The sequence below is a fragment of the Equus quagga genome, chromosome 8, assembly GCF_021613505.1.
Source record: "Equus quagga isolate Etosha38 chromosome 8, UCLA_HA_Equagga_1.0, whole genome shotgun sequence".
In the NCBI taxonomy this organism is placed as follows: domain Eukaryota; kingdom Metazoa; phylum Chordata; class Mammalia; order Perissodactyla; family Equidae; genus Equus; species Equus quagga.
In genome coordinates, this window is record NC_060274.1 from 41,450,451 (window position 1) to 41,470,398 (window position 19,948).

A 19,948-nucleotide genomic window follows, 5' to 3' on the forward strand; every position below is an offset into this window, starting at 1 on the left:
CAGGCCAAAGGCAGTGCTGGTTCTCATTTGTCCCTTGGTCAGGGTCTCGGGGGCTGGTGAGGAGTGGGCCCCACTTCCCCGGCACTCAGCACCAGCCAGGCCAGCAGGCCTTGCTCTGAAGGGCTCCAGGCCATTGGGGCAGAGCTGGGATGAGCCCCCTCAGAGGAATGTCAGCTCTGGTACCTGTGCATTCTACAGAGTGCGTGGGAGCAGTGGTGGGCTCCCAGCAGGGGGCACAGCTCTACTCAGGGGGCCTGGGGTGCCCAGTGGTGCCAGGACAGAGTGAGGGGGAGGCAGAAGGGCGGGAGCAGTGGGGTGGGCTAGGGTCTGTGCTAGGAGCCTGAGGGTGATAGAGATGACCAAACTGGCCAAGTGATCCACGGTGGGAGAAACCTGAGTCCCTCTCTAAACCCCTCGGGGTACCCGGTCTTTCTCCTGGCCCTCATTTTGTCCCTTAAGGCATCCCAGAGGGCACAGGGCAGGGATCAGGTCTTGAGGACTATTTTGTGTGTGTGTGTGTGTGTGAAGTATCTACCCAGTACCTGCCTTGGTCCAGAGGGGTGTAAATGTTCCACTCACAAGGAAGCTCCCAGGAAGGTGTCCTGGGGGCCTGGGCCCACTAAGGACTGGGGATAAGCTGCGCTTCACTCTGGCAGCGCCTCCCTGCCCTGCACACAGAGAGCACTCCCCCCCCCCCCCCCCCCGCCCGCCCCCCCTCCCGGCAGGCTGTCCCCCCCGGCACACCCCCTCCCTTCCCCAGTCTCTCACTCAGGCACGGAGCTGACGAAGCTGCACAGCATTCTCCTTCCAGACACTTTCCCGTCCCTCGGGGGCCCGCTCCCTAAGCCCCTCTGCTCAAAGGTCCCCTCATTGTCGGAACCCCGTCCACTCCCTGCCAGGCCGCCCCCCACTCTCACCCCACCGTCCCCCAGCCCGCACCTCGCCTGCCCAGCCGCGCTCGCCGCGGGCCGCACCCCCGCAGCGGGAGGGATGGCTCATCTGAGCGAGAGCATCCTGCCGGGGAGGGCGCGCCCTGGGGAGGAGTGCGAGAGGCGCGTCCTCAGGGGGAGCCTGTCCTGGGCGAGAGAGCGTAGTGGGGGCGCGTCCTGGGGGCGGGCTCTCCGTGGCCCCAACCCCGTCTGGGCCCCGCCTCCGGGCGCCCCCAGCGCGCCCAGCCCGGACCCAGCCGAACCGCGCCGCAGCCGGCCAGCCATGGAGACGCGAGTAGTGCTTTGGCGCCCTCAACTTCTCTCGCTGCTGCTGGTGTTGCTCTGCGGTAAGGGGACCCGGGGTCCTGCACCGGGGCGCCCCAAGCTACTCAGGGGCCATGGGGACCCGGGCGACCCTCACTTTCCCGCACCTGCGCCCGGCTGCGACGCCTGCCCTGCGCTGACTCCGGAGAGCCCGGCGCACCCTGCTCCGGAGGGGCGAGGGCTGACCCGGGCGCCGACCCCAGGCTCCACGGCAGGGTGTTCGACCTGCTCTTTCCTTCGAGGACCTGATGGCGACGGAGCCCGGCTGGGAAGGGAGGCGCAGGGTCTCCTGCCGGCGCTGCCCGGCCAGCGGGCTTGGGCCACGCCTGCCTCTCCCAGCTGCGATGTCCCCGGCCTCCCTGCCCCCGGCTGGGGACGCCCTGCTAGCGCGACACTCTGAGAGGGCGGAAGCGGGCCAGGTCCGGGTTCCTTCTCCCTTTGAGGTAGTGAGCTCCTCGTCCCGGGGCTCATGTGTGCACACCACGCGCTCGGGTGTGGATGAGAGGAATCCAGAACTGGGTAGGGCTGGACCTTCCCTGCTGTGCTTTGTCCTCCTGAGGACATCCCTGTAGTGTGGGTGAGTATGTGTGTGCATGCACACGTGTGAGAGTGTGTGAGTCTATGCACACGTGTGTAGGCGTATGTCTGGGGTGGCTGGCGGGAGGAGGCAGGGAGCAGCTCTCTGAGGCTTCCCCTCTTAGATCTCTTCTCCAGCAAGAACAGACAGCTCCAGGGAGGACACGTTGCTGACGAATTGGGAATGGATTGAATTAAAAGCTTGTTTTGAGAAATCTTACCAAATAGAATATCCAAGAACAAGTAAGAGAGTGTGCCTGTTTGGGGAGGGCTCCGTGGGCGACTTGCTGAGGCTGGGAGTTGAGCCTGGCTGACTCTGGGAAAGTTGGCCTGGGAATCAGAGGGCTCAGGGCTTGTCCATGAGGGCCACTGTCCCTGGGTCCTTTGGGTTGCTCTCTTGCCCTCACTGGCCCCAGTTTCCCTGGTTGTAAGATGCAAAGTTGGGCCTCTGGGCAATATCCTTGTCAGCTTTGATGACTTGGAATTTGGTTATAGAGATGGGAAAAGGCTGGATCAGCCCATTGGCATCCCCAACTCCAGGTTTCCCTTCTGTGGAGACATCTGGGTGGAGAAAGCGTGGCTTCATTTCACAGCCCAGGGTTAGAGCTCCAGGGTTGGGTGGATGTTTGTGTGGCGCCCAGAAATCAGGAGCATGCTGATCTGGATTTCAGCAAGCTCCAAACACAGGGTCCCTTGGGTGGAGATTTAGGTCCCTATAATGGAAGGAGAATCCTTCAATTTGTGCTGAGGGAGGTTGAGGCTCCCTTCACCTGCCTCCGACATGGAACTGAGAAGGACCAAAGGCAGACCCTGCGCAGAAATCTGTGTTAATAATCCTGGGCTCACATCAGCACAGTACTGGAAGGCCATCTCATCCGGTCTTGTTGGTCCCACTGCCCTCTCTCGTGGAGCATGGGCACAGGCTCCCCTGCCAGGGTGAGGCCAGGTAGCCTCTCAGCAGACCCAGCCTAGTGCTGGCCTGTCAGAGCAAGGGCCTCAGGAATTGGCTGCTGAGTGAGTGAGGGAGATGCCGGGAGAGGCAAAACCTGCTCCTGGTCACACGCTGATTTGTCAGAGGTGGGCCTGGGGCCACATCAGCCTCGAGGCTGCTGCGTCTAGAAGGAGGGTCCCACGGCTGCCAACTGTCTCTGCTCTGGATCCTGACACCCTGCCATCCCTGAGCTGCCTCTGGGCTGTGCAGAGTCGGGGGCCTGGCCACCTGGGGAGCGGGCCCAGCATGGGGGCTGGCTGCTGTTGACCACAGATGCCCGTCAAGGACTGGTTCCCCAGCAGGGAAGCTGCTGGCCTCGAGGGCTTCTTTGAGAATTCCAAATCCTAATTCAGAAGCAGTTGCCACGCTGCAGGGCCCTGGGGTGGTGAGGTCCAACAGAAGTCTGCTCAGCCAGGGCTCTGCCTCTGTGCCTGGCTCTCGACTGGACCCTTGGGTCTGGGCATGAATCCTGGGCACCTACCTCCCTTTGCAGGTTCTTAACCTCAAGATTGTAAGGCACTTACTGGCCCCTAGCCTCAGTTTCCCCAATTGCAGTGGAGATGCAGGAATAGTAACCTGTAAAGTGCTGCTGTGACCATCAGTTTGATCCAAGCAGTTCGGTCTCCATAACCCTGTGCCAGGCCTGGGAGTGTGGAGCGAAAGGGTTCAAGCTTAAACAAAGGGATGTATGGGAAGGTACCCTCCAATGCCTGCACACGTCCCGTGGGCGTGTGAGTCTGTCAGCAACTGTGCCCCGGGGGCTCACTTACAGCACCCTGGCCAGAGTGCCCGTGTGTGTGTGCACGTGTGAACATGGCACTGCCACTGTTTTTATCAGTGGTAAGAATAAAGCTGTCCCGATGCTGAGCCACCTCCTGTCACATTGGATTCTGTGGACTCAAGTGGGCCCAGGTGCAGTGCTGGGTATCAAGTACCTCAATGTCACAGTGACTGCAAGGAGGTGGTTGGCCAAGAGATGCCTTGGAGGTCATCTGACACCCCTCCTCCTTTTATGGATATGGAAACTGAGTTCCAGAGTGGGGAGGGAACTGCCCAGACTGCAGGGACTGGGGGTTCTAGAAACCACAACGTCCTGAGGCCAGACTGGCAATGGCCCGCCGCTGCAGAGCCTGGCGACTCTGTGGTCTGGTTGCTGCTCATTTCCGTCCAAGGAGGATGAGAGCTCCTGTATTTCATTTCCAGATGACTGGCCAGAAAAGGCCTTTCTCTTGGAAATGCATCTGTTTGGCTGTTTATCATCTCCCGGAGTCTGGAAGTCCCCGAGACGAAAGAAACACAGTCCTGTATTTTCTTTGTTTCTCTGATGGAACCAACTGAAATGGTTTTCTATTTTGATTTAATTCCTGAGACCTGTACTAATGCAGCCTTAGCTTGAGTGGGAGCGACCCACTTTCTTGGTGTTGTCAGGAATCTGTGTCTTTATCCTGCTGTTAGGACACTGGGTGGGTTGTCGGGCTTTGCTGGGGGCCTCTTAAGCCGAGTGTGCATTGGAAAAGGTGCTGGAATGGGCCTCCCACCCCAGGGCACTTGTAGTTGGTCTGACAGGTGTGGCATGGTGCCTGCCTAGTGCCTGGGCATCCTCACAGCATCCCCCTGGTCCTTGATGGCTCACTCTCAACCAGCCCTGGCAAGGCCCCTGCTGCACTGGGTAGGTGGAGATTCTGGGGCACATGGACGTTCTGGTCCAGGAGGAACGAGGAGGAAGGGAGAGGAAAAAGGGGGTTCATGGAGAGGAGGAGAAGGAGGAGGTGCTGGGCTGGGTCTTAGTGATCTGACAGGTGGTGATCGGGGCAGGCTGAAAGGATCTGGGGGTCCAGGTCCAGGTCTGGGGGGTTCAGGTGGTCTAGATAAGCCAGGTCCAGGTGACCATGGCTGGGAGGCATGGCGGCAGCTAGCAGGGGGTGACGATGTGGGACTTGCTTGGCTTATGCCCATGTGGCTGGTGCTGCTTAGGAGACCTACATAGGATGCTGAGACCATCCTGTCAGGGAATGGCAAGGCCAGGCCCAAGGATGGACACAAGGGCTGGACATGGAGAGCACCAGGTGGGCCTTCAGAGCCCATGGTGAGGAGCCCATTGGTGAGCTGAAAGGGAAAAGGTGCCTTTGGGACAGGGTTGTGATGGGAGAAAGGAGCACGGGCTGTCTTCCTCATCATCTGCCTCAATGTGCCCCCAGGGGCCTGTGCTCCACAGAGTCACCGATGCCAGGCCAGCACAGCCTTGGACACAGGGCTGCCTTCCTGCCAGCTGGCTGGGCAGGTGCAGCTGGGCAGGGTGGTGGAGGGAGGATCGCCTGCCCCGGGTATACCCCGGCTCATGCTGCCTCTGTTTGGCTGTGGGAAAGTCACTTTTCCTCTGGGCCTTTACACTTTAAACAGGGGGTGCGGTCAGGAGGCATAATGCTTTTCCAGGCCCCCCCAGGATAGATACCGGCCCATACCCCAGACTTGGTGCAGAGCCCAGCCCTGGAGGTGCACAGAAATGCCTGCTGGGTGAGAAGGAAGGGAACGGGGAGGCTTGTACTGGGAAGGCCCACAGCAAGGAGGTGGGCCTGAGCTGTCTTTGTGCAAACTGAGATGGGATTGGGGTGACGTGCCACTGGGGGCAGCTCTGCGGGCACGTGTCCTGGGTGTGGCCCCCACCGTGTTACTGAGCAGGTGGATGACCCTCCCTGGCCACAGTGGTTCTGTCTTTAAGTCCCTGAGCTGTCAGGCTGTCCTGGGGCTCAGTCTCATGTAGGACAAGGCACTCAGTGGACACCGGTCAGGACTGAAGGGGAAGGAAGTAGGGCAAGGAGCTGCCAGGCAAGGGTCACAGTTCCATTTCCAGATGGGGAAAGGCAGGCGGACTCCAGGTTCTGGCTCTTCCTCTTCGGAGGGTGGTCCTCCGGCTTTGCATCACCTGGAGCTCGTCAGGGAGTAGCATCTTGGCGCCTCAGGCCTGCATTGAAAAGATCTCCAAGTGACTTCCGAGCACGTCACACAGACAAGTGTTGCTTTCCACCATTTGTTCTCAGTCTCCGCAGCACATTGGAGTCACCCCACTGGGGGAGAGGAGGAGGATGTGTTTAACAAACACGAAGTCTCGGTCCCCGCCTTGGGGACTTCCATGTGATGGGCTGGGCAAGTGTGGTGTGCAGCCCAGTCAGCCCCTCCTCTGACTCACGTGGTCATGCTGAGTTGGGGCTGGAATGGAGCCCCCTAAACCCAGAGCCCTCTGGGTGGGTGAGATGGAGGGGTGGGCTCGTTCATGTGCTCCGCACCAGCCTCAGAGAGGAATGGCTTTGTTCTACCTTCAAAAGCCTTTTATTACAATTATTGTTTCCTTCAGAGACGTCAAAGTTGAGAGCTATATTAAAATAGAACCGAATTGACAGCCTGGGGAGCACAGAAGCCGGAGCTGCTGGAGCCTGGAAAGGAGGCTGTGCTGACGACGGACAGTCTGATCCATGGAGGAGACTGGGCAGCCAGAGGGTCCTGGCAGAGCAGTGTGCGGGTGGGGCAGCAGGGGGCTGAGGGCAGCAGTGATGCGAGTAGGTGGTTGGGGCCACATGGTGACAAGTTGAAAGAGATTTCACAGGTGCATGACTACCAGTGAAAACACCCAGAATCAGAATCACGCTTCTTTATTAACGGGAGACAAAGGCCCAGAAAGGCGAAGGGGCCTGCCCAGAGCCACACAGCAAATCAGTGACTGCAAGGGAGCTGGGCCAGGCGTCTGGTGGCTTGTGTGGTTAAGCTTCAGAAGGACGTTGCCCATCTTTCCTGCAGAGATGGCAAGACTTCTCCTCAGAGGGTGTCAGCTTCTGTCTTGGTTGCTGCTTGTGTGGGATCCCATGATTCAAAAGCTCCGCGGCCAAGTTTGGGTTCAGTGGAGGAATGCTAAGGTTGAAGGCACCTCTGCCTTCTGTCAGGCTTTAAATAGGTTTAGAGGGCTGTGCACCTGCACCAGTCTGGCTCTGGGTCCACCTTCCACTGTCACTTCTTCCCATTTTCCCCCAACTGTTCACGCCCACCCTGGCTCCACTGGCCTCCTGTCTGTACCCTGTAGACCTCCACTGTTCATGTTTCCTATAATCTTACTGATTGTTTTGTCTATTGCTCTGTAAATTACTGAGAGAGGAATACTGACTTCTCCAACTGTAACTGTGGATTTGCAGTTTTCTTCCCGCAGTTCCATCCATTTTTGCTTTGTGTATTTGATGTTCTGTTATCAGGTGCATCCGTGTTTAGCATTGCTGTGTCCTCTTGATGAATGGAGCCCTTTATCATTATGAAAAGACCCTCTATATTTCAGGTATATCCTTTGTCTGAAATATACTTCATCCAGTATTAGCATAGCCACTCCCTCTTCTTTTGATTAGTGGTAGCATGGTATATCTTTTCCCACACTTCCACTTTGGATCTACTTGAGTCTTTTAAAAGTAGGATTCTTGTAAGTAGCCTCTGATTGGGTTTTGCTTTTCGATCTCATCTAACAATCTTTGCTTCTTAATTAGGGTTCTCAGACCATTTACTTTCCATCTGATTATTGATTGATGTGGTTAGGTTTAAATCTATCATCATACCATCAGGTTTTTTCCTCTCTTCTCTCTCTTTTTGTTTTCTTTTGGACTTAGTGTTTTTTTTTTTATTATTCCATTTTATCTTTGTGTTTTCTTTTTTTTCCTGCTAATTGGCTGTAATTCCTCTTTTCTTATTACTTTAGTGGTTGTTTGAGGGTTTGTAGTCTATATCTTTAACTTACCAGTCTATCTGTAAGTGATATGATAACAATTCATGTAGCACAAGAACCTTCCATTTCTGACCTTTATGCTATTGCTGTCATATGTTTTACTTAAACTTAAGTTATAAATACATTATTATTTTTGTTTTCACAGTTGGTTATCTTTTAAAGAGATTTAAATATTGAGAAACAAATTTTATGTATTTGCTCCCGTAGTTACAATTTCTAGCGCTCTTCATTCCTTTGTGAAGATCCACATTTACTTATGATATTATTTTCTTTCTCCCTGAAGGACACCCTTAAATATTATTTGAAGTTTGAGTGTACTAATGATATTTTCTTTCACCTTTTGAATCTTGGAAAAAGTTTTTATTTATTTTGTTTAATTAGTTAATTTTTTTTGAGGAAGATTAGCCCTGATCTAACTACTGCCAATCCTCCTCTTTTTGCTGAGGAAGACTGGCCCTGAGCTAACATCCATGCCCATCTTCCTCTACTTTATATGTGGGACGCCTACCACAGCATGGCTTTTTGCCAAGTGGTGCCATGTCTGCACCTGGGATCTGAACCGGCGAACCCTGGGCCACCGAGAAGCGGAACGTGCGAACTTAACTGCTGCACCACTGGGTCGGCCCCAAAAAGTTTTTATTTTTTAATAAAGGTTTTTGAAATAAAATTCATGCACCACACATTCACTCGTTTAATGTACACAGTTCAATGTTTTTTTTAGTATACTCACAGTTTTGCAACCATCACCACAATCAATTTGAGAACATTTTCATCACCCCAAAATAAATTCCTTACCCATTAGCAGCCACACCCCATTCCCACAATCTCCTTAGCCTTAAGCAACCACTAATCTGTGCTCTACCTTTATAGATTCGCCTGTTCTGCAGATTTCTTGTAAATGGAATCATACAGTATGTGTTATTCTGTGAGTGGCATCTTTCACTTAACATAGTGTTTACAAGGTTCATCCATGTCACAGCCTGTATCAGCACTTTATTTTTTTATGGAAAAATAATATTCTATTAAAAAGATATACTTCATTTTGCTTATTCATTTATCAGTTGATGGACATTTGAGCTGTTTCCATCTTTAGCTATTATGGATAATGCTGCTGTGAACATCCTTGTGCAAGTTTTTGTGTGAACATAAGTGGTCTATATCTAGGAGTGGAATTGTGGGGTCATATGGTAATTCTCTCTAACATTTTGAGGAACTGCAAAGCTATTTTCCAACATGGCTGCATCATTTTGCATTCCCACCAGCAGTGTATGAGGGTTCCAGTTTCTCCACATCCTCACCAACACTTCTAAAGTTTGATTATAGCCATTCTAGTGGATGTGAAGTGATGTCTGATTGTGGATTTGACTTGCATTTCACTTATGGCTAACGATGTTGGTTACTTCTCATGTGCTTATTGGTCATGTGTATATCTTTGGAGAAATATCTCTTCAGATCCTTTGCCTGTTTTTAAATGAGTTATTTCTTTTTATGAGGTTGTAAGAGTTCTTTATAGAATCTAGATACAAGTTCCTTACCAGAAGTATGATTTGTATACATTCTCTCCTATTCTGTGGGTTGTCTTTTCACTCTCTTGATGGTATCTTTTGCAGCACAAAAGTTTAAAAACTTGATGCAGTCCAATTTATGTAGTTTTTCTTCTGCTTTTGGTGTCATCTATAAGAAGGCTTTGTCTTGTACAAGGATACAAAGACTTGCTCCTGTATTTTCTTCGAGTTTAGCTTTTACAGTTAGATTTACTATATGTTTGTTTTCAATTTAATGTTTTTTAGTGAAGTAACATTGGTTTATAACATTATATAAATTTCATGTGTACTTACTATGTTTTGATTTCTGTCTAGATTACATCATGTCCACCACCCACAGACTAATTACCATCCATCGCCATACACACGTGCCCAGTCACCTCTTTTGCCCTCCTCCCTCCCCCCTTCCTCTCTGGCAACCACAAATCTAATCGCTGTATCTATATGTTTGTTTGTTGTTGTTGTTGGTTTTATCTTCTATTTATGAGTGAGATCATTTGGTATTTGACTTTCTCCCTCTGACTTATTTAGGTTAGCATAATACCCTCAAGGTCCATCCGTTTTGTCACAAATGGCAAGATTTCATCTTTCTTTATGGCTGAGTAGTATTCCACTGTGTATATATACCACATTTTCCTTGTCTGTTCATCCCTTGACGGGCACTTAGGTTGTTATCAAGTCTTGGCTAGTGTGAATAATCTTACAGTGAACATTGGGGTGCATATATCTTTATACATTCATGTTTTAATCTTCTTTGGATAAAAACCCAGCAATGGAATAGCTGGCTTGTATGGTAGTTCTATTCTCAAGTTTTTGAGGACTCTCCACACTGTTTTCCATAGCGTCTGCACAAGTTTGCACTCCCATCAGCCGTAGGAGAGTTCCTTTTTCTCCACATCCTCTCCAACACTTGTTATTTCTTGTCTTGTTAATTATAGCCATGCTGACAGGCGTGAGGTGATGTCTCATTGTAGATTTGATTTACATTTCCCTAATAGTTAGTAATGCTGAATGTCTTTTCATGTGCCTGTTGGCCATCTGTATATCTTCTTTGGAAAAATGCCTGTTGATCGAGTTTGTTTTTTTGTTGTTGAGTTGTATGAGTTCTTTATGTGTTTTGGAAATTAACCTCTTGTCAGATATATGATTTGCAAATATTTTCTCCCAGTTGGTGTGTTGTCTTTTCTTTTTGTTCCTGGTTTCCTTTTCCTTGCAGAAGCTTTTTAGTCTGATGTAATCCCATTTGTTTATTTTTTCTATTGTTTCCCTTGCCTGGTCAGACATGGTATTTGAAAAAATGCTGCTAAGACCGAAGCCAAAGAGCATACTGCCAATGTTTTCTTCTAGAAGTTTTATGGTTTCAGGTCTTACGTTCAGGTCTTTTATCCTTTTTGAGTTAATTTTTGTGTATAGTGCAAGATATGGTCTACTTTCATTCTCTTGCCTGTGGCTGTCTAGTTTTCCCAACGCCGTTTACTGAAGACACTTTCCTTTCTCTGTTTTATGTTCGTGGTTCCCTTATCAAAAATTAACTGTCCATAGATGTGTGGGTTCAATTCTGGGCTCTCTGTTCTGTTCTGTTGATCTGTGTGTCTGTTTTTCTGCCAGTGCCATGCTGTTTTGATGCTATAGCATTATAGTATATTTTGAAATCAGGGGTTGTGATGCCTCCAGCTTTGTTCTTTTTTCTCAGGATTGCCTTGGCTGTGCTCAGTCTTTTGTTGTTGCATATAAACTTTAGGATTCTTTATTCTATTTCTGTAAAAAATGTTGTTGGAACTTTGATAAGGATTGCATTGAATCTGTAGATTGCTTTAGGAAGTATAGACGTTTTAACTATGTTAATTCTTCCAATCCAAGAGCGTGGAATATCTTTCCATTTCTTTGTGTCTTCTTCAGTTTCTTTCAGCAATGTTTTATAGTTTTCAGTGTACAGATATTTCACTTCTTTGGTTAAATTTATTCCTACTTATTTTACTCTTTTTGTTGCAAGTACAAATGGGGTTGTGTTCTTAATTTCTCTTTCTGCTACTTCATTGTTAGTGTATAGAAACCAACTGACTTTTGTATGTTGATTTTATATTGTGCAACTCTACGGTATTCATTTATCATTTCTAAAAAATTTTTGGTGGATTCTTTAGGATTTTCTGTATGTAAAATCATGTCATCTGCAAATAGTGACAGTTTCACTTATTCCTTTCCAAATTGGATCCCTTTTATTTGTTTTTCTTGGCTGATTGCTCTGGCTAAGACTTGCAATTAAAAGTGGTGAAAGTGGGCATCCTTGTCTTCTTCCTATTCTTAGAGGGGATGGCTTTCAGTCTTTCTCCACTGAGTATGACATTGGCTGTGGGTTTGTCATATATGGCCTTTATTATGTTGAGGTACTTTCCTTCTATACCCATTTTATTGAGAGTTTTTTTTATCATAAATGGATGCTGTATCTTGTTAAATGCTTTCTCTGCATCTATTGAGATGATCATGTGATCTTTATTCTTCATTTTCTTAATGTGGTGTATCATGTTGATTGATTTGCAGATGTTGAACCATCCCTGCATCCATGGAATAAGTCCCACCTGATCATGGTGTAAGATCTTTGTAATGTATTCAATTTATTAGTATTTTGTTGAGGAATTTTGCATTGATGTTTATCAGTGATATTAGCCTGTAATTTTATTTTTTTGTTTTGCCCTTGTTTGGTTTTAGTATCAGGGTAATGTTGGCCTTGTAGAATGAGTTAGGAAGCTTCCCCTCCTCTTCAATTTTTTGGAAGACTTTGAGGATAGGTATTAAGTCTTCTTTGAATGTTTGATAGAATTCACCAGGGAAGCTGTCTGGTCCTGGACCCTTATTTTTTGATTACTATTTTGACCTTCTTACTGGTGATTGGTCTGTTCAAATTGTCTGTTTCTTCTGGATTCAGTTTTGGAAGGTTGTATGATTCTAAGAATTTATCCTCTTCTTCTAGATTATCCAATTTGTTGGCATATAGCTTTTCATAGTATTCTCTTATAATCTTTTGTATTTCTGAGTTGTAATTTCTCCTCTTTCATATCTGATTTTATTTATTTGAGCCTTCTCTCTTTTTTTTCTTGGTGAGTCTGGCTAAAGGTTTGTCAATTTTGTTTATTTTTTCAAAGAACCAGCTCTTGGATTTGTTGATTTTTTCTATTGCTTTTTTTAGTTTCTATTTCATTTATTTCTGCTTTAATATTTATTATTTCCTTCCTTCTACTGATTTTGGGCTTTGTTTGCTCTTCTTTTTCCAGTTCCTTTAGGTGCACAGTTAGATTGTTTATTTGAGATTTTTCTTGTTTGTTGAAGTAGGCCTATATTGCTATAAACTTCTCTCTTAGGACTGATGTTGCTGTATCCCATAAATTTTGCCATGTTGTATTTTCATTTTCATTTGTCTCCAGGTATTTTTTGATTTCTTCATTGACCCAATCGCTGTCCAGTAGCGTTTTGTTTAATCTCTACGTATTTGTGGCTTTTCCAATTTTCTTCCTGTAGGTGATTTCTAGTTTTATACCATTGTGGTCAGAAAAGATGCTTGGTATTATTTAAATTTATTGAGACTTGTTTTGTGCCCTAATATCTGATCTGTCCTGGATAATTTTTCATGTGCATTTGTAGAGAATGTTTATTCTGTGGTTTTTGGATAGAATGTGCTGTATATATCTACTAAGTCCATCTGGTCTAAAGTGACATTTAAGACCAATATTTCCTTGTTGATCTTCTGTTTGGATGATCTATCCATTGGTGTAAGTGGAGTGTTAAAGTCACCAACTATTATTGTGTTGCTGTCTATTTCTCCTTTTATGTCTGTCAATGATTGCTTTATATATTTAGGTGCCCCTATGTTGGGTGCATAGATATTTACAAGTGTTATAGCCTCTTGTTGGATTGTTCCCTTTATCTTTCTATAGTGCCCTTCTTTTTCTCTTGTTATAGTTTTTGTTTTAAAGTCTATTTTTCTGATACAAGTATTGCTATCCCAACTTTCTTTTCTTTGCCATTTGCAGGGAGTATCTTTTTCCATCCCTTCACGTTCAGTTTGTGAGTGTCTTTAGGTCTGAATTGTGTCTCTTGTATGCAGCATATATATGGGTTTTGCTTTTTATCCAGTCAGCCACCCTATGTCTTTTGATTGGAGCATTTAGTCCGTTGACATTTAAAGTAGCTATTGATAAGTATGTGCTTATTGCCATTTTGTTACTTTTTTTCTGGGAGTTTTAGTAGTTATTTTCTGTTCTTCTTTTGCACTCTTCTCTTGTGGTTTGATGGCTTTCTTTAGTATTATATTTGGGTTTCTTTCTCTTAATTTTTTGTGTATTTGTTATAGGTGTCTGGTTTGTGATTTCTGTGAGGTTCATATATAATAACTTACATAGATAATAATCTATATTAACTTGATTGTCTTTTAAGTTTGACCTCTTGCTAAAAGCTCTACTCTTTTACTTCCCTTCTCCCATACTTTATGTTTTTGATATCGTATTTAACCTCTTTTTTGTGCATGTGTATCTGTCACCCTCTTATCATGGAAATAGATAATTTTAGTACTTTTGTCTTTTGACCTTATATTAGCTTCATAGGTGGTTGATCTGCTGCCTTTACTGTATATTTCCCTTTACCAGTGATATTATTGTTTTGTTTTGTTTGTTTTTTTGTTTTTTGGTTAGGAAGAGTAGCCCTGAGCGTTGCCAATCTTCCTCATTTTGCTTGAAGAAGATCATACCTGAGCTAACATCTATGCCAGTCTTCTTCTGTGTTATATGTGGGATGCCACCACAGCATGGCTTGATGGGCTGTGTGTAGGTCCATGCCCAGGATCTGAACCTGTGAACTCTGGGCCACCGAAGCAGAGCACACGAACTTAACCACTATGCCACTGAGCTGGCCCCTTGTTTTTTTTTTTTTTCTTCTTTTGATAATTTTCTTATTCTTACTTGTGTTCTTTTCTTTTCCACTTGAATAAGTCCCTTTAGCAGTTTTTGTAAGCCTGGTTTATTGGTGATGAACTCCTTTAGTTTTTGCTTGCCTTGAAACTCTTTATCTTTCCTTCCATTCTGAGTGATAACCTTGCTGGGTAGAGTATTCCTGGCTGTAGGTTTTTTCCTTTCAGCACTTTAAATATCTTGTGCCACTCCCTTCTAGCCTGAAAGGTTTCTGCTGAGAAGTCAGCTGATAGCCTTATGGTATTTCCTTGTATGTAAACTTGTTGACTTTCTCTTGCAGCTTTTAGGATTCTCCCTTTATCTTTAATTCTTGACATTTTAATTATAATATGTCTTGGTGTGGGTCTCTTTTGGTTCATCTTGTTTGGTGCTCTCTGTGCTTCCTGTACCTGGACGTCTGTTTCCTTTCTTAAGTTAGGAAAGTTTTCAGTTATTATTTCTTCAGTTATATTCTCTGCCCTTTTGTCTCTCTCTTCTCCTTCTGGGACACCTATATTACAGATGTTAGTGCACTTGATATTGTCTCAGAGGTCTTAGGCTGTTCTCATTCTTTTCTTTTTTCTTTTTCTGTTCAGCTTGGGTCATTTCTTCTAATCTAGCTTGCTGATATGTTCTGGATTGTCTACTCTGCTATTGATTCCCTCTAGTGAATTTTTGATTTCCATTATTATATTCTTCAGTTCTGACTGGTTCTTTTTTATATTTTCCAATTCTTGAAATTCTCACTATATTCACCCATTCTTCTCCTAAGATCAGCAAGCATCTTATGACTATAAGTTTTTATTCTTTATCAGGGAGATTGTTTATCTCTGTTTCATTTAGTTCTTTTCCTGAGGATTTGTCCTCTTCCCTTCTTTGGAACATATTCCTTTGTCTCCTCATTTTGCCCTTTTCTCTGAGCTTACATCTATGTATTAGGTAGATTAGCTATGTCTCCTGATCTTGGAGAGGTGGCCTTATGTAAGAGATGCCTTATGAGGCCCATCAGTGTGCTTCCCTCGTCAGCAGTTCCAAATGTTCCAGGGGTACCCGTGTGGGCTACATGTGTCCTTCTGTTGTGGCAGGGTTGCTCTTTGTGCAGGTGTATGTGGATGCCAGGCTGTACCCCTGGCTGGCTAGTTGTAATGCTCAGCTGTGTGCAGCTGCTGCTGTCTCTTCAATCACTTTATTGGGGGAGGAGAACCCCAGCACAGCTGTCTAATAGCCCATTCCTGTTACAGTTTTTCTGTTAAATGAGTAGGCCCCCTGTATGTCTGGTTGCCAGGCACAGGGGCTTACAATTGCTGTAGGCCTCTGGCCTGCAAAGCTGTTGTCAGCTCTCTCAAGAGTGCAATTGAGTGGGGCCAGCTCCAGGTGTGGCAGGACACAGTTGTTTCAGGTGTTGAAAAGTTGGGCCTATCCTTTATGTGGCTGTTTGAAAAGCACAAGTCTGCTGCAGCTTACAAACCTCATCGCCTGGAAGCCCACACACCCCATGAATGCAGTGTTGCCCCATGTGCATGCCCCAACCCACTGAAGTGGACCCACTTGCCCTGCTGCAGAAGTCCCACATACTCTGCCAATGCAATCCTGCCCCTTGTGCATGCCCTGCCCCACAGAGGCGTACCCACTCACTCAACTGCAGAGGTCCCACACACCCTGCCTATGCAGGCCCACAAGTTGCACGAGGGCTTGCTGTTGTGTGGGGCCAGTCCCTAGGGTGGGCTGTCTGCTCTGGCTGAACTGGATTAAATCAGCATTCTAGTGGGCGGGGCAGACCGCTGTGCTAACAGGCCAGGGGAAGAACTCCAATGGCATCTGCCAGCATCTGTGTCAGCACGCCTGTACTAGATCACAATGATGGCTGCCACCAATGTCTCAGTCCCTGGGGAGGTGGTCCCAGCCACCTCCTGCCTTGCCAAGATGTGCCCAGAGCCTATCAAGTGAGTCTCTTTTTACCAAAGGACTGTGCGCCTTTCTTTCTGGTGATTTTAGGTTGCCTTCTGAATCAGGTGAATTTATGTGTAGCCCCTTTAAGAGGAGGCTTTTCTTTCTCTTATGCTCCATAGCTTTCCTGGGGGTATTACCCATTGTATTTAATAGCCACCAAAGCCAGATATTATGATACTTGTCTTGGTTGTGCTGAGTTCAAAAGCTGCTTATAATGGCAAAGCTCTCCTGCTCAGATTCCCCACTCCTCCAGGGAAAGCTTTGTACCTTAAGATTACTGCCAGCCATGAAGCACCATGGCTAGAATGTGGCTTTTTCCTCTCCAGAAAGGAATTTCTGTCTCTTCCACTTCAGTCAGCACTGTCCCTTGTTGTGGGGGTTCTTTTTATCCAGTTTCAGGTTCTCTCTCATGGGTAATTATTCCAAGGGTAGTTGTAAATTTGTTGTGTCCATGGGAGGAGGTGAGTTCAGAGTCTGGCTACACCACCATCTTCCCAGCAGCCCTCATACTATACGTTTTGAGGTAATTTTTGTGTATGGTGTGAGGAAGAGGTCTAACTTTATTCTCGTGTGTGTGTGTATATCCAGTTGTTCCAGCACCATTTGTTGAAAACACTGTTCTTTTCCTAATGAATTGTCTTGGTGCATTTGTAGAAAATAATTTTTTTCTAAATATGAAGGTTTATTCTTTTTTTTTTTTTTTAAAGATTTTATTTTTTCCTTTTTCTCCCCAAAGCCCCCCGGTACATAGTTGTGTATTCTTCGTTGTGGGTTCTTCTAGTTGTGGCATGTGGGACGCTGCCTCAACGTGGTCTGATGAGCAGTGCCATGTCTGCGCCCAGGATTCGAACTAACGAAACACTGGGCCGCCTGCAGCGGAGCGCGCGAACTTAACCACCCGGCCACGGGGCCAGCCCCTGAAGGTTTATTCTTGAACTCTCAACTTTATTCCATTGATCTATATGTCTATCCTTATACCAGTACCACACTGTCTTAATTGCTGTAGCTTTATTGTAAGTTGTGAAATTATAATGTGTGAGTCCCCCAATTTTTTCTTCTTTTTCAAATTGTTTTGCTATTTTGGATCCCTGGTATTTCCATATAAACTTTAGGGCCAGCTTATCAATTACTGCAAGGGGCCAGCTGTGATTTTGATAGGGATTGAGCTGCATCTGTAGATCACTTTAGGTAGTATTGACATTTTAACAATATTAAATGCTCCAGTCCATCAACGTGAGATGTCTTTCCATTTATTTAGATCTTCTTCAATTTCTTTAAATAATGATTTTTAGTTTTCAGAGTACAAGTTTTATAATTTTCTGTCAAATTTATTACTAAGAATTTTATTCTTTTTGATAGTATTGTAATTAGAGTTGTTTTCTTAATTTTTTTGGATTACTCATTGCTGGTATATGGAAGTACAACTTATTTTTATGTGTTAATTTTGTATCTGCAACTTTTATAAATTAGTTTATTAGCTCTGATAGTTTTTTTGGTGTGGATTCCTTAGGGTTTTCTACATATAAGATCATGTTATCTATAAATAGACATAGTTTTACTTCTTCCTTTCCAATTTGAATGCATCTTATTTCTTTTTTTTTGCCTAATTTCTCTGTATAGAAATTCCAGTACTCTGATGAATAGAAGTGATGAAGGCAGGCATCCTTGTCTTTTTCCTGATCTTAGGCAAAAACCTTTCAGTCTTTCACTATTGAGTATATTGTTAGCTGTGGGTTTATCATAAATGTCCTTATTATGTTTAGGCAATTCCATTTATTTCTAATTTATCTAGTGTTTTTAAATCATGAAATGGCATTGGATTTTGTCAGATGCTTTTTCTGCATCAATTGAGATGATATGGTGGTTTCCCTCCTTTATTCTATTCATGTGGTGTGTTACCTTGATTGATTTTTGTGTCTTGAACCACTTGGACAAACCCCACTTGGTCATGTGTATAATCCTTTTTATTTGTTGCTAGATTCAGCTTGCTAGTATTTATTGAAGATTTTTCATCTATATTCATAAGAGATATTGGTCTGTAGTTTTATTTCCTTGTGATATCTTTGTCTGGTTTTAGTACCAGGGTTTGGTACCGGTGTGATACTGGCCTCATATAATGAGTTGTAAAGTGGGGAAGTGTTGCTTACTCTTCTATTTTCTGGAAGAGTTTCTGAGTGATTTCTGTTAATTCTTCTTTAAACATTTGGTAGGATTCACTAGTGAAACCATATGGGCCTGAGATTTTCTCTGTGGGAAGTTTTAAAATTGCTAATTCAATATCTTTACTTATTATAGGTCTATTTAGATTTTCTTTTTCTTCATGAATCAGTCTCAGTAGTTTGTGTCTTTACTAGTTTCCTAGGGCTGTTATAGCAAGGAACCACAAACTGGGAAGCTTAAAATGACAGAAATTTATTCTTTCACTGTTCTGGAGGCTAGAAGTCCAAAAGCAAAGTGTTTGCAGTGCTGTGTACCTTTGCTGGCCTCTTCCTAGCTTCTAGTGGCCCCAGGCATTCCTTGACTTGTGGCACTGTAATTCCAGTCTCTGCCTCCATCTTCACATGGTCATCTTCTCCCCGTGTGTCTTCAATCATCTTCCTTCTGTGTGTGTCTGTGTGTGTCCAGATTTCTCCAGGCATATTGGATTAGGGCCCATCCTAATGACCTCATTGTAACTTGATTACCTCTGTAAAGACACTATTTCCAAATGAGGTTATATTCTGGGGTACACACTTTTCAGGGAACACAATTCGGCCCTTAACAAGTGCCTGTACAGAGTTCATTGACCTCCTCACCTTCCAAGGACACTGGGCCTGGGCCCTACGTGAAGGGATGTATCTGGGCTCAGGGCCAAAGATGGCCACTTCGGCCCTGACTCTAAGGCACAAGTTACAAAGAATATGTCCTGCTTCATGTTCCTTGTCTGGCCTGGCCACCCCGACGGGCACCTGACTGGACTTTAGAAACATCCCGTCCATGGGAACAAAAAGATAGAAGCACCCCATCCGTGGGAACAAGAAGAAATAACTCAAAGTATCCAAATGTCTGAAACCCTGAGTCAGAACCTAGAGAAACCTCAGGATAAAAGGGAGTCACAGGCAGAGAACAATTGGAAGTCTCACTGAAGAAAGGATGCTTTGCCTCAGACTGGACAATCGGCACTCCCACCTGCCATAGAAACTATTGGGACTTCCCCGGTTGAGTGTGGTGTGGATCTTGTAAGTACCGATTTGTTGTTCCCCTTTATCCCTGCCCCTCATTCTGTTTCCCTTTATCAATGTACTCTGATTGCTTAAACAACCAAGTAGCCTTGGCGGTACCTGTCATTCCTTGCCCTTTGCGGCTGTGGACAACAGCGCCTTACCTGTAATTTGTCCATCTGTATGACCTAATTGGTTTGCATACAATTGTTCATAGTATTCACTTAGAATCTTTTTTGTTTCTGTAAGGTCAGTAGTGATATTCTCTCTTTCATTCCTGGTTTGGCAATTTGCATCTTCTTTCTTTTCTCCCCCCTGGTCAGTTTAGCTAAAGGTTTGTCAATTTGTTGATCTTTTAAAAGATCCAACCTTTGGATTTGTTGCTCTATTGTTTTTCTACTCTCTATTTCATTAACTTCTCCTCTAATCTTTATTTCTTACTTACTTCTGTTCTATTTAGGTTTGGTTTGCTCTTCTTTTTCCAGTGTCTTAAAGTGGAAGATTAGGGAACTGATTTGAGTTCTTCTTTTTTGATATAGGTTTACAGTTATAAATTTGTCTCTAAGCACTGCTTTAGCTGCATCACTTAGCTTTTGATATGTTGTGTCTTCATTTTCATTCATCTCAAAGTACTATCTAATTTCCCTTGTGAAACCTTCTTTGACCCATTGGTTATTTAGGAATATGTTGTTTTTACATACCTGTGAATTTCCCAAAATTCTTTCTGTTTTTGATTTCTTA

General features: G+C 45.3%; 1 protein-coding gene across 1 annotated transcript in view; it reads left to right on the forward strand.

Moving 5' to 3' along the window:
• Positions 1-986: 986 nt before the first annotated feature.
• The window catches only part of RAMP3 (receptor activity modifying protein 3), a 30,474-nt gene continuing 11,512 nt past the window's right edge, over positions 987-19,948 (forward strand). Inside the window, exon 1 of the mRNA XM_046669047.1 lies at positions 987-1,276. Within this exon, the coding sequence (XP_046525003.1) occupies positions 991-1,276 (286 nt within the window). The 5' untranslated portion in view covers positions 987-990. The remainder of the gene's footprint in view (positions 1,277-19,948) is intronic.